Raw genomic sequence first — 12040 nt, forward strand, 5'->3', positions numbered from 1 at the left:
GCCCAAGCCTTCCCTGAAACATAACATCTTATCTGAGCTTTCTTTTAGCTCAATAGACTAAAAGACCAACCCAGTAATTACATCTCCATCCATGTTTATTCTCCAGTTTTTCCTGTCCTTTATTTCCTGGCTACACTAGCCTCCAAGTTCTTTCCCCCTGTTATTTGTAACTGCGCTTCGGCCTTCTTGTTATATGGTTTCTTGTTAAGTTAACCCCCAAGTTTGATGTAAACCGGCCTGATATGAAGCTTGTCATGAAGTTCGGTATAGAAAAATGTTAAATAAATAAATAAATAAATTTGATTACCATTATGGAGGGTTATTCTATAACTGTGTGCATTCAGGTGCCTTTTACCCACAGACTTTACCCTGAATTTTCAAAGCAAACTTGTGAGCATATATTTGCTTTGATAATTTGCATGTAATTGGCCTGGTACACGCACAGATTAAGTGATAAAAAGTTACGCTTTCTCTTCAGAAGTGCAGGTACACTTTCGCACGTACTTTATGTAACCAAGAAGTTGCACGCAAGTTTCACCTGAGTCCCCCGCAATCCTTCTCCCCTGTTTGTGTAAAAGTGAGTGAGAGTAACCAGATCACGGGCAGAATTTTGCATGCACGAATGTGCACCAAGCCTTGGTCTACTCTTTTTTTTTTTTAACATCCATTTCTGTACACGTAACCTGGTTTTATGTGTGTAAATGGCATTCAACGTTCAGCCCACAAAGTGATAATTTCGGTCTCAGCAAACCTTCATCGACTCTGATGAAGTTGCAGTGGGAGTGAAATCAGTCAGTAGCTCTTAGGGCCTTCCATCTGACTCCCACCAAAGAGAATCCTCTTTCTCCACCTCTGAAACAATCCCTCAGGAAAAATGGAAATCCTCAGCAAATTCCTCAGGATTAGGGAGGTCAAAGACAAAGACCTCCCTAATCCTGAAGGCCTGGGCACTTTGACCTTGGGCCCCAGCCATGATTCCCAGGTTAGGAAGCACCCTTCAGCCAGCAGCCCTCTGCTTAGAGCTACTCCCCAAAAACACGACCTCTCCCCTTGGAAGGAGAGACTTGAACTCTGAACCATGAGGGCCCGGGAGTTTTGTTAAGTTCGTGACACCTTCCACTGGGGAGTGTCAACCTTTTTCTAACACTTCTACTCTACTCTGACACCACACACACACCACATGCAGTGTCTGTTGAGATGAATGATGTACTCTAGTATGCAGCAAGTGTGAGACCCTCTTCACACATGTATGTGTGTATTTATAGATGTGTAGAGAGGGTGCCATTTTCTGCCCCTAACAAAATAACCCCGGCCCTTACAAACATGCAGAGTGCCCTCAGAGTGACTCGGGTCTCACCAGACTCTGCCCTTTGGTGATGCCAGAGAGAGTCAGTGTGTGGTAAGGAGGAACATCATTCCCCAGCTGGGAAGAGTGAAATAGTGATATGAAAACCCCTGCTCCCACCTGAGTAGGAGGAGAGTTTTTGAGAGATGTAAGCCCTAGAGTCCTAAGTGCTGTCTAGAGTCCCCGCCCACTGAGAGGCTCCACAGGGCCTGTCTCTCACTGAGCAGGTCCCTGAGAGGTTTGAGGGGAGGAGAAACGGTTCTTGGGAGTTCAAAAGAGAGAGAGAGAGAGAGAGCGAGAAGAAGAAGTTCTAGCAGAGTCTGGTGGACCAGTGTACGGGGAGGAGCCAGGAGAATGGGTAAACTGCCTAGGAAAGTCACCAAAGTCAAAGACTGATCCAGTTAAAATCAGCCCAAGGCTCACGGGAGAGTGAAAGGAAGAGAAAAGGACATTGGGGAAATAGATTACATCTGCCAAACAATTACTAGGAGGGTACCTTCCCTGAAGAGCTGACCTGTTTGAAGGAGAGGTGGAAAAAGATTGTGAGTTTTTTTGTGCTGTGGAACTTTGTTACAATATGGTTGTACTACCCTAATTGTGCTAATTTTTGGATTTGTGCTTTGCTACCAGTTTCTTTAAGTAAAGACCTTATTTTGAACACCAGAGCTGAAGTGAAGAGTGATTTTTGTATGAGTGACTGGGGTGCAGAAGAGCCCCCGAGAGATAAAAATCTAAGCTCCTTGAAAACCTGTGTATCCCCCCCCCACCCCTCCCCGTGCAGGAACCCTGGGAATGGTCACGGGGCCTTCAGCGGTCCGAGGCCCTCCCCATGTGCCCCCCATCCAAAATGGGATGGGAGCTACAAGTGTGATTGTGTGCACTTAGATGTGTGCGCCTGTGCAGAGTGAGACTGGAAAAAGGAAGTTTGAGAAGTGGTTTAGGATGCAAACACCTATTATATTTTAAATGTCTGGCAACAGCCTTTGTGGTTAGACTTACAGAACTACTGCTAGATTTTACTTTGAAGGGGACCTACCACGCTTAAAATTCAAGGCAGTGCATAAATGCAGTCCAACTCAAGTCCCCTCCCTAGCTGCACAGTAAATTGAGACCCATGTGGGTCCTAAGCTAGCTTACATTGAAGATGGCGCCTATCTCTGGAGCAGTGGGCACACAGGTAGTCACCTTGAACTCGGAGGATCGGACATTTCCTCTAGTGCAGCAGCTAAGAGTGTTATCAGGCTGGGAAACTGCACTGCTGGATTGAAAGTTCCTTTGCCAGCGTCCATGTGACAATATTTGATTCACTCAAACTCAAACAAATTTTCATGAATTTTGCTCCTCCAAGATTACAGGGAGATATTGTCTAACATGGTTTATAAAAGGGAGCAGCGACAAAGCCATCCATACAAACTGGAGCTCATCGTGATCAATCTGTTTTGACAGACACTAGGTGACACCATTGCTCCAGTGACAGAGAACCAAAATCTCAGCAGTTTCTGAATGCAACCCAAGGCAGGCAACACACCAGAGAGATCCCAAAGGAGAAAGAAAGTATGCTTCCTCCTGTGTCCATTCCTTTTGTTACGGTTAGGAAGAAATGGGCATTTGAATTATGAACTACCTTGGAAAATCTTGGGGAAGGAAATTTTCAAGCAATCTGCACAGGATAAAGCCTGTGGTTACTTTTGACCAGCAGACTTAAGCCAGAATTTTCATAGTGGATTTCTGCACATAAATCTGCTTTTGAAGAATTTGCAGGCATGTATGTAAGCGGCGCAGACATGCATGTACAGAGACACGCTGGCTCGGGAGCAGGTATTGCAATGCTTTCTGCGTGTACACTGACATGTATGCTTTCAGAAACCCAAAGTACACGGGTACGTTAGGTTCTGTCCCCGCCCCTGAAATGCCTCTTTATAGTGCTCATAAAAATACCCACAAAATTGCTTACATGCATTCTTTAATATACACAACATCCCTCCCTCCCCGGGCAATTTATAATGGACATTTATGCGCATAATTATGCATGTGAATCCTTTAGCGAATGATCCCCATAAGGGCAGATTCTGGAGAATGGGAGTGAGGCGTACCCTGATTATATGTGGTCTTCGCCCATAAACCGTCCAATCTCACAGCCAAATAGGAACCAGGCTGGCAAACGAATGATGATGCACACAGGACTCAGTACTGACACTGCTTTCAATTTTTGCCAATCCAGTGAGGCTATGGAAAATACACCAGACTGCTGTTGACTTTATGTATATAATATATATTTACCTATAACTGATTATCCCAGGCTTCCTAAAGTGTCCTCAAAGTGGCTGTATGGAATAAGGAGACCTGCTGTCTCCTGGATCATACGGAGCTCTGAAGAATTGCTTGGGACTCGGCGATAACATTGCCGCCGAAATGCCTAGCTCCTTTCTGCACTGTCTATTTTCATTTCTTCAGAGTCCTGGGGTCAACTAAGTTTCAGATCCAATTTGTCTCCTCAGCAGGGGGTTGCCACTGCTCCATCTACTGCTGCATGTGTAAATGAACTCAGAACAGGGTGAGCCTCCTGAAAAAAGCAAATTTATATTCGGTGGCAGAGCTAGAGAGGAGGGAGAAAGAGCATATTGTAAAAATGAGTGAGACATTTCAAGCACACTGCACTGCACTAGGCTCTCTGGACAGAACTCCTAGGGAGGATCCATGTGCTCTCTGCCAATAGTCAGGCTGTAGGTTGCAGTAACCATACTATGAAACAAAATGCTTTCATTTAGAAGTCGCATTACCTTCTCTTAGCTAGAAATATCAGGATTTCTTAAAAAAAGTCTTCAGAACTAACAAAGTACTATAGATCCAGAAGGCCAATTTTCAAATCCTTTTACACCAGGAAATAGTGATTTAAACACGTTAATGGGCCATGTGCAGACTTTTAGCTGTATGCAGGGGCGGCGTTCCTGGGGGGGCACTGATGGGCGGGATTGTACAGTAACGCATGCAGATTGCATTTTCTAGTCTAGGGGTGGATACTTAGTGCCCATGGCAAGCTTTTCAATGGAAACCTGCTCGCACTCTCTCTTTGAAACCTGGCGTAAAGTCCGCAGCTAATAAAAGAGCCCATGGGAAAGTCAGAAAATCATCCCCCCCCCCCCCCCCCAACAGGGTCATTTTCAAAGGGACTTGTGCGGGTAAAGCAGCTCTTTACCTGCGTGGAGAAGTATTCTTGGGGTGGGATCAGGGCAGGGTTGGGACTTATGCACATACTTTTTTTTTTGATTTTTAGAATTAGGAGTGGAAATTCTCTCGGTAAAAATGCGCACACCAAATAGCAGATTTAACTGTGTGCGCATAGTTTTGCTGGGATCATTTCCAAAGCTGACTTACATGAATAAGTCCACTTTGAAATTGGTGTAACTTATGTGCATCTTTGCTCGCTAACTTATGGGTAATGTTAAAAAATGACCCCCTACGTGGTCATTAAGGACAGTAAAAGAGCTAAACGTTCCCACCCCAATAGTGTGCCCTGAATAGAGCAGACTGTGTGTGGCTTGAGTTGTTCAAGTCAACTTTAGCCTTCTACAAACTTCTAGCACAGTGTTTGCCAATCTTTTTGATGCCAGGGATTGGTTGGCTGACCATGGACCGGCTGGCTAAAATGAGGGGGGTGGGAGGAGAACATGCCCCATCACTCCTTCAGAAGTCTCCCTCTGTCTCAACCCGGCCATGCCCAAATGATTTAATTACAAGAATTACGACAAAGGAGCTGTGCTTCTTTCACCTAGAGCACAGGATAGTGTAGCCAGGGGCTAAAAATAGTTACACTGGTGGTAGTAGGGGGAATGTGCTGCCCCTTTAACGGGCCTCGTGCTTGTGGCAGACTTCACGGTTGCATAGCCAGCAATATTTACAGAGCTGGAGTGGGGACAGTCCAAGGTTCAGCTGAGACCGATGTTCATGTTTCGTCTGCCAACCCGATCAGCTGTTCAGTGGCAGTGGTAGAGAGAAGCCAGAAAGCGCTGGCAGTCTGTCCCCCCTCACCTGCAAGCAGCAGCAGTGGGCAGCGGTGTGGGGCCTGCAGTGAATCCACTTGTGGCAACGGGGAGCGAGCCATTATGTGTGTGGCTGCAGAGGGTGACTGCAGCATGGGTCAGTTTCCTCCTGTAGTGACTGCTGCTTTGTGGATGCAAAAATGCTGCCATGGATCAGTGCTGGTCCATGGACCAGTGGCTGAGAAACACCGTTGGGTAGCACACCTTCATTATGTATACAAGTCAGAAAAGGTCACAGAAGCCAGTTTTGAAGGCTGACCAGAGCAGCAAACAAAGTCTCTTTGGCTGCTCATGAGGATTTCCCTGTTCATTGGCCAAGTATCCCGACTAAGCTGCTGTGCAGCAAAATTTGAATCCTCTGTCCACAGCTTCATTCATGATTTACAGGGTACAAAGGGAGCAACAGCAACCCTGCTGAAGTTTGATAGCCATTTGGCTGCCTGCTGATGACAGCTGATGGCTAAACTAGCTTGGGTGGTCACCACTGGCCACCCATCACAGATTTATATTATAAAGCGGGAAAAGTATAGACAAAAGAATGGCAAGATTGCCTGCATCAGGAATTTCCTCGGTGTCTGCTTATTTTTCGCACGCTCCCTTTGCGCAGACTCCTAGGTCCTACTCCCACATCCACACATTTAGGGCTCTTTTTTTCAAAAGGCTCCAGCGTGTAACGGTGGCAGTTATGCATGTAAGTAGCATGTACGTGCACATGTAGTATTTTGCAGGAGCCTGAATTATGCATGCACTTGCAGTGTCGCACATAAATGTGAAAGGCAGAAAAAATAAAAAGGAAAGGAGTGGTTTAAGAGTGTTCTGGGACAGGGTTTGGAAGTTCACGCACAGGTTAGCATTTCGTGAGTGGCATACGCTCACGCATCGCCGAAACTGTATGCACGCTTTTCCATCTGCTGAGTCACGGAATTAAAACTGCACGTGTCTTTTGTCTGCAGTTTTTGAGTGGGAGGTGTGGGTTACGTGGCAAGGTGCTGACGAACCGAGTGTTTAAAAGGTCACCACAAGTAAGTGTTTGTATAGGTGGAATACGCACGTGCTTTATAAAATATCTTCCTCCGCCTATAAACTGAAGTAATTACATATAATTTGCGTGTATTTTTGTAAAACGTGTATGGACACACAGTATGCATCTTCCTGCAATAAAAGAAGATGCACACACTTTCAGGGCAGCGATATGCGATATTCTATAAATTGTGCGGTTCCTGCCACACGGTTGATAAAATACAATAACTTTGTGCACACTCTCTTACGCACATGTGTGCTGACTTACACACACTGTTGAAAATTACCTTCTTAAACCTTAAACTTCTGTGACAGGGCCCTTAAAACAAGGCCTGGCCACTAGATGGACCCTTGGAAAAATTTGCAGGGAATGCACTTGGCCTATACTTTTGAGGTTGAATGATGTACACGCTTACAGAGTTTTATAATGGGGATTTGGATAGCTTTTTCAGTAGTTTTGTGTGTGGGGAATTGCTAGGGGGAGGGTGCCCTGGCTGAATATAAGCTGGTGCACAGGGGATTTGAGAAAAGGAACAGGAGGGTTTGGCAGGAAGCTGGAGTGAAGACAGGGTGGAAACATTTCTCTCTCCTTCCTTGAAGCCACTGACGGTGTCCAGCAAGGCCATGGCTCCAGGAGATGCAGAATCTACTCCTGGGGCAGTGCTACTGAGCCACTTGGGAGGAATCATGGTGTTCAAGTGCATGTGATTCCATCTGGTGACAAGGAAAAAGATGTAGAAGGATTTTGTGAGTACTGAATGCTATCTCTTTTGAAAATGTCAGGCTACGGGGAAGAAAAGAAAAGAGCTGATATTATTTTCAAAGGGGTTCTTGGAGGTCATACATCTTGTTATTGTTACTGCTCGACTGCTGTAGGAAATCTGTGTACCCTGAGAAATCCATTCTTTTTTTGTGTTTAACTCTGACTGTTGGTAACCCCAGAATTATGAAATAAAAAGTTTTATTTGAAGATATCCTTCTGACACGGACCCACCTTTTTTAAGCCAAGGCATGGGTTTGACAGAAGCCACTATCAGATGTGGAAGAAGATGGGGAGCAGTCAGAGAGGGTTACAGAAGGGAAAGAAGCATTTATTTATTTATTTATTTACTTTATTTATTTATTTAGAAGTTTTTATATACCGATGAACATTAGGAACATCTCATCGGTTCACATTAAACAAAAGTCAGCAACAAGCGCTTTACAGTGAAACAAAGAACATGTGAAAATACAGATATAAAAATTTGATGGAAGCCTTCCCTGTACAGCATAGTAAATACAGCCCTTGCCTCTGAACCAGGTCCACTACAGCATCTGCTAAATCATTTTTGCTTTCGAACCCTGTATTAATGTGTAAGGGTCAGGGCTGCGGATGTATCACGCGCATGGTTAATTTTGTCTCATGTGAAAGAGAAATACTGTCATACAGTTATGATTTGTTTATAATGAGCTCCAGTTATTGTATGCAGTTATGTGTTCACTAAGAAACATACTGAGAAATAATTTTTGCTTCACAGCCCCCATCTTTACTCCCCTAGCATTAACAGAAGAAAGAAAGTACAACTTAAGGCTCCAGTATTATGTACAAGGTCAGCACGTAACTTGTTGTAAGGTTCTGAATATTTTTGCCCAGAAAAGATAACACAGTACTACTTAAAGAAATTGCAGGCTTGTGGGCTGTTAGCTACCCCTTCCTTTCTCTAACTTGAAGCCTGCAAGCTTTAAGGACAAAATGGAAACAAGGCTTAATTAAAAGCACAAGAATATCACTTACTTGAAGCCAGCTAGCAGATTAAGAGTTAAGCACAGCATAAGCTGTTTTGCAAAGGTTGAAGCTGACGAACACCTGGCAATTTAGTATAAACTGGACATACGTTTTATAGACTTTATGGATACACTCTTAGCTTTTGGAGAACATACAATCTTTTGACAGTAGTTATTACTTGGTGTGTTTTATGGAATGTGTTAGATTTAGAGAAATGCAGAGCTAGTGGTCACACACATGTGAGAGAGAATGTCTGTATAAGATGGAGATTCAGAGTGGTCCACAGAACATATGCATTCTTTTTTCCTTATCAATTATTTTGACAAACTTCAGCAGTTAGCACAAAGGAAATGGTTCTGAGCATGCTCCAACCAAATACATAATATAGAGTTTCAAGGTGGGACAGGGAGAGACTGCTGACCAGAGCTGAACAGAAAGAGAAAAGACTCAAGAGTCTCCGGTATTATATTATAATCTGCTTTGTTTGTTATTTGTTCCTAAGTGTTCTTATAAGTGTTTGGTTTTGTGTATATAGGGGCAGATTTTAAAAGCCTACGCGCGCCAAGCCTATTTTGCATAGGCCCGGCGACGCGCGCATGTCCCAGGGCTTGAAAAAAGGGGCGGGGCGTAGGCGGTCTGGGGCGCGGCGTGGGTGGGGCCAGAAGCTTCTGTAGGGCCGTTAGGCCGGGGGATTGTGCGCCGGCATTTGGCCGGCGCGCGCAACCTACCCCTGCCCAGAGGCAGGCTCAACTTGCAAAATAAAGGTTAGGGCAGGGGGTTTAGGTAGGGCTGGGGGGTGGGTTAGGTAGGGGAAGGGAGGGGAAGGGAGGGGAAGGTGGGGAGGGGGATGGAAGGAAAGTTCCCTTCAAGGCTGCTCCGAGGGAACGGGGAAAGCCATCGAGGCTCCCCTAGGGCTCGGCGTGTACAAGGTGCACTAGTGTGCACCCCCTTGCATGCGCCGACCCTGGATTTTATAACATGTGCGCGGCTGTGCGCGCATGTTATAAAATCGGGCGTACATTTGTGCGCTCTGGGTTGCACGCATAAATGTACGCCCGCGTGTACATCTTAAAATCTGTCCCAAACTGTCAGAAAATATAGGGACGGATTTTCAAAGGGTTACGCGCGCCGGGCCTATTTTCAAAAGCCTGGTGATGCGCGTAAAGCCTGGGACGAGTGTAAGTCCCAGGACTTACAAAAAGGGGAGGTCCAGGGGCAGGGGCAGGGCAGGGAGGGACGGGGGCATGGCCAGAGACCTTCACACGACTTCTGTGCCAGGGATCATGCGCCGGCAGTTGGCCGGCACATGCAACTTACTCCAGCCCCAGGGCTGAAGTAAGTTTTAAAACAAGAAAACGAAAACGGTAGGGAGGAAAGGGCGGGGGAGGTTAGGGAAGGGAATGGAAGGTGAGGGGATAGGGAAGTTCCCTCCGAGGCAGCTCCGATTTCGGACCGGCCTGGGAGGGAACGGGGGAAGGCAGTGCGCCTCGGCGCGGGCTCAGCGCACACAAGGTGCACAATTGTGCACCCCCTTGCGTGCACCGACCCCCGATTTCATAACATGCGTGTGCCTGTGCGAGCATTTTATAAAATCGGGCGTATATGTGTGCACGTCGGGTAGCGCACACACATGTACGCCCGCGCACAGGTTTGAAAATCTACCCCATAGCTTTTAAAGTCTCTTATAAGCAATAGTCCATGTTATTATTTTCTTAGTTTGTTTTGTATGATCCAGATCAGAAGGCAAATACCTCATTCCAAAACCCATTACAAATCCACATAAAAAATGGTGCTCAGCTCACAAATAGGTATCAGACCCTCTATCATTTTATGTGCTCCAACAGAGGGTAACACTCCCTTAAGACACTTGCTTACCTATCATAGAAATTGTCTCTGTAGTAATCATAATCAAAGTCGTAGCCACTGAAAAGAAAGGAAAGATCAAATTAAATACTTAGCTACATCAGTTTTTAGACTGAATAAAGGTCAAACAGGTTATAAGTGATACCTTTTTTTTATTGAACTAACACAATCTATCTGTAATTAGCTTTCGAGTACTGTGCTCCCTTCATTAGGTCAGTGAAGGGAGATAGCAGTTACACTGGACTTAAGTAGTACAAAATCAGCTAGCAATGAGGTTGTCTGCATATGTTAGGAAGCTATAGGTTACAATAGAATTACAGCTCAGTATAGAATGTGATCAGATTTGACAGTTTCAGGAGGCCCATGTCTGATAATGGGTGAGAAAGTCAAAGTCTGTATTAATTTATTATTCTTTTAATTAACATTTTTTATATACCACCTTCCCAGACAACCATTCAAAGAAGTGTACAATCAAGCTTGTAAGGAATAAAATAACATAAATCATAAATTTTACAATTCTTGCCATATAATAAAAACTTTAAAACATTATAAACATAATCATAAAATAACAAAGCCATAAAACTGGCAAAGCATAATATCCGAGATCTACAAGACACGATTGAAAAATTGGTAGAATCAGGGGTACATAAAGGGTTTATTACATCTAGGGAAGCTAGAGCTTTGAAAGTGAAATACCCTGTATATCCTGTATTGTACACCATACCCAAAATTCATAAGTGTGTCTCTACGCCCCCTGGGCGTCAAATAGTGGTGGGGAAAGGCTCAATTTTGGAGCCTTTGTCGGACTTTTTGGATTTCTTTCTCAAACCATTTGTTACAGAAGCTCCTTCATTTCTACAGGATACATATCATATGTTGCAGTTGTTACAGGATATATCGGTCTTACCAGAGGACTGCTGGTTGGTCACTCTAGATGTGTCTTCTCTGTATACTAACATCCCCCAACAGGAAGCATTTGTTTTGGTGAAAAAAAGTTTACAAGCACGTCCACATAAAGTCCCTACCGGTTTTCTTCTTTCACTTTTGGAGTTGGTATTATTCAAGAATTATTTCAAGTTTGAAGATAAATTCTATCTACAGACACAGGGAGTAGCGATGGGGGCCACGGTTGCCCCGGACATCGCAAACCTGTATGTCGCTCACTTTGAGGATCAACATGTGTTTCCGTCTAGTTGGTTTTGTAATATACTGCTGTACAGACGATATATAGATGATATATTTTTAATCTGGACAGCATCTTTGGAAAGTCTGAAACAGTTCTTAGATTGGCTTAATACCCTGAATGCGCATCTACAGTTTACAGCACAATATGACCAGGGGTCTATACCCTTTTTGGACATTTTAATTATGCGAGAAGGGGACACCATTAAGACCACATTATATAGGAAAGGTACAGATCATAATCATTATTTACAATATTCTAGTTATCATCCTACAAGACTCAAGAATGGATTACCGATTTCTCAGTTTTTGAGATTAAGGAGGATTTGTTCTACCACAGATGAATTTTGTTTACAGGCATCTGCCTTATTTACGAGATTTGTTCAGAGAGGCTATCCTAAATCTGAAATTAAGAAGGCGTTTAAGAGGGCCTTATATACAAATAGATCTTTACTGCTTCAATATCAACAACGCCCTTTTACACATCATCTTACATGTACTTTGAAATATTCTAGACAGATCAATGCGGTAGTGAATATCATTCGTTCCCATTGGCAGGTTTTGGCTCTTCATTCTGTGTTCCAATCAGGTCCTAGATTTGCATTTTTTAGAGGACAGAACATTCGAGATCTGGTGGTTAAGTCCACTTTTGTTTCTACATGGAAGACACCTGAAACTGGTGGACATCATATTTATGGTAATTGTGATATGTGTGCCCTCTCTCTAACGGGTGATCAATGGCAGCTTCCAGATTCAGATGTTGTTGTCAATTTGAGTACGTTTACTACATGTGACTCTGAATGTGTCAGTTATGTCATACAGTGT

General features: G+C 44.2%; 1 protein-coding gene across 5 annotated transcripts in view; it reads right to left on the minus strand.

Moving 5' to 3' along the window:
• The window catches only part of RALY (RALY heterogeneous nuclear ribonucleoprotein), a 918689-nt gene that overhangs the window by 60861 nt on the left and 845788 nt on the right, over positions 1-12040 (minus strand). For all 5 annotated transcript variants that reach the window (XM_029612733.1, XM_029612736.1, XM_029612731.1 and 2 more), the window contains one exon: positions 10046-10093. In XM_029612733.1, coding sequence (XP_029468593.1) covers positions 10046-10093 — 48 coding nt within the window. The remainder of the gene's footprint in view (positions 1-10045; positions 10094-12040) is intronic.

This window comes from Rhinatrema bivittatum, chromosome 8 (genome assembly GCF_901001135.1).
Source record: "Rhinatrema bivittatum chromosome 8, aRhiBiv1.1, whole genome shotgun sequence".
Taxonomy (NCBI): domain Eukaryota; kingdom Metazoa; phylum Chordata; class Amphibia; order Gymnophiona; family Rhinatrematidae; genus Rhinatrema; species Rhinatrema bivittatum.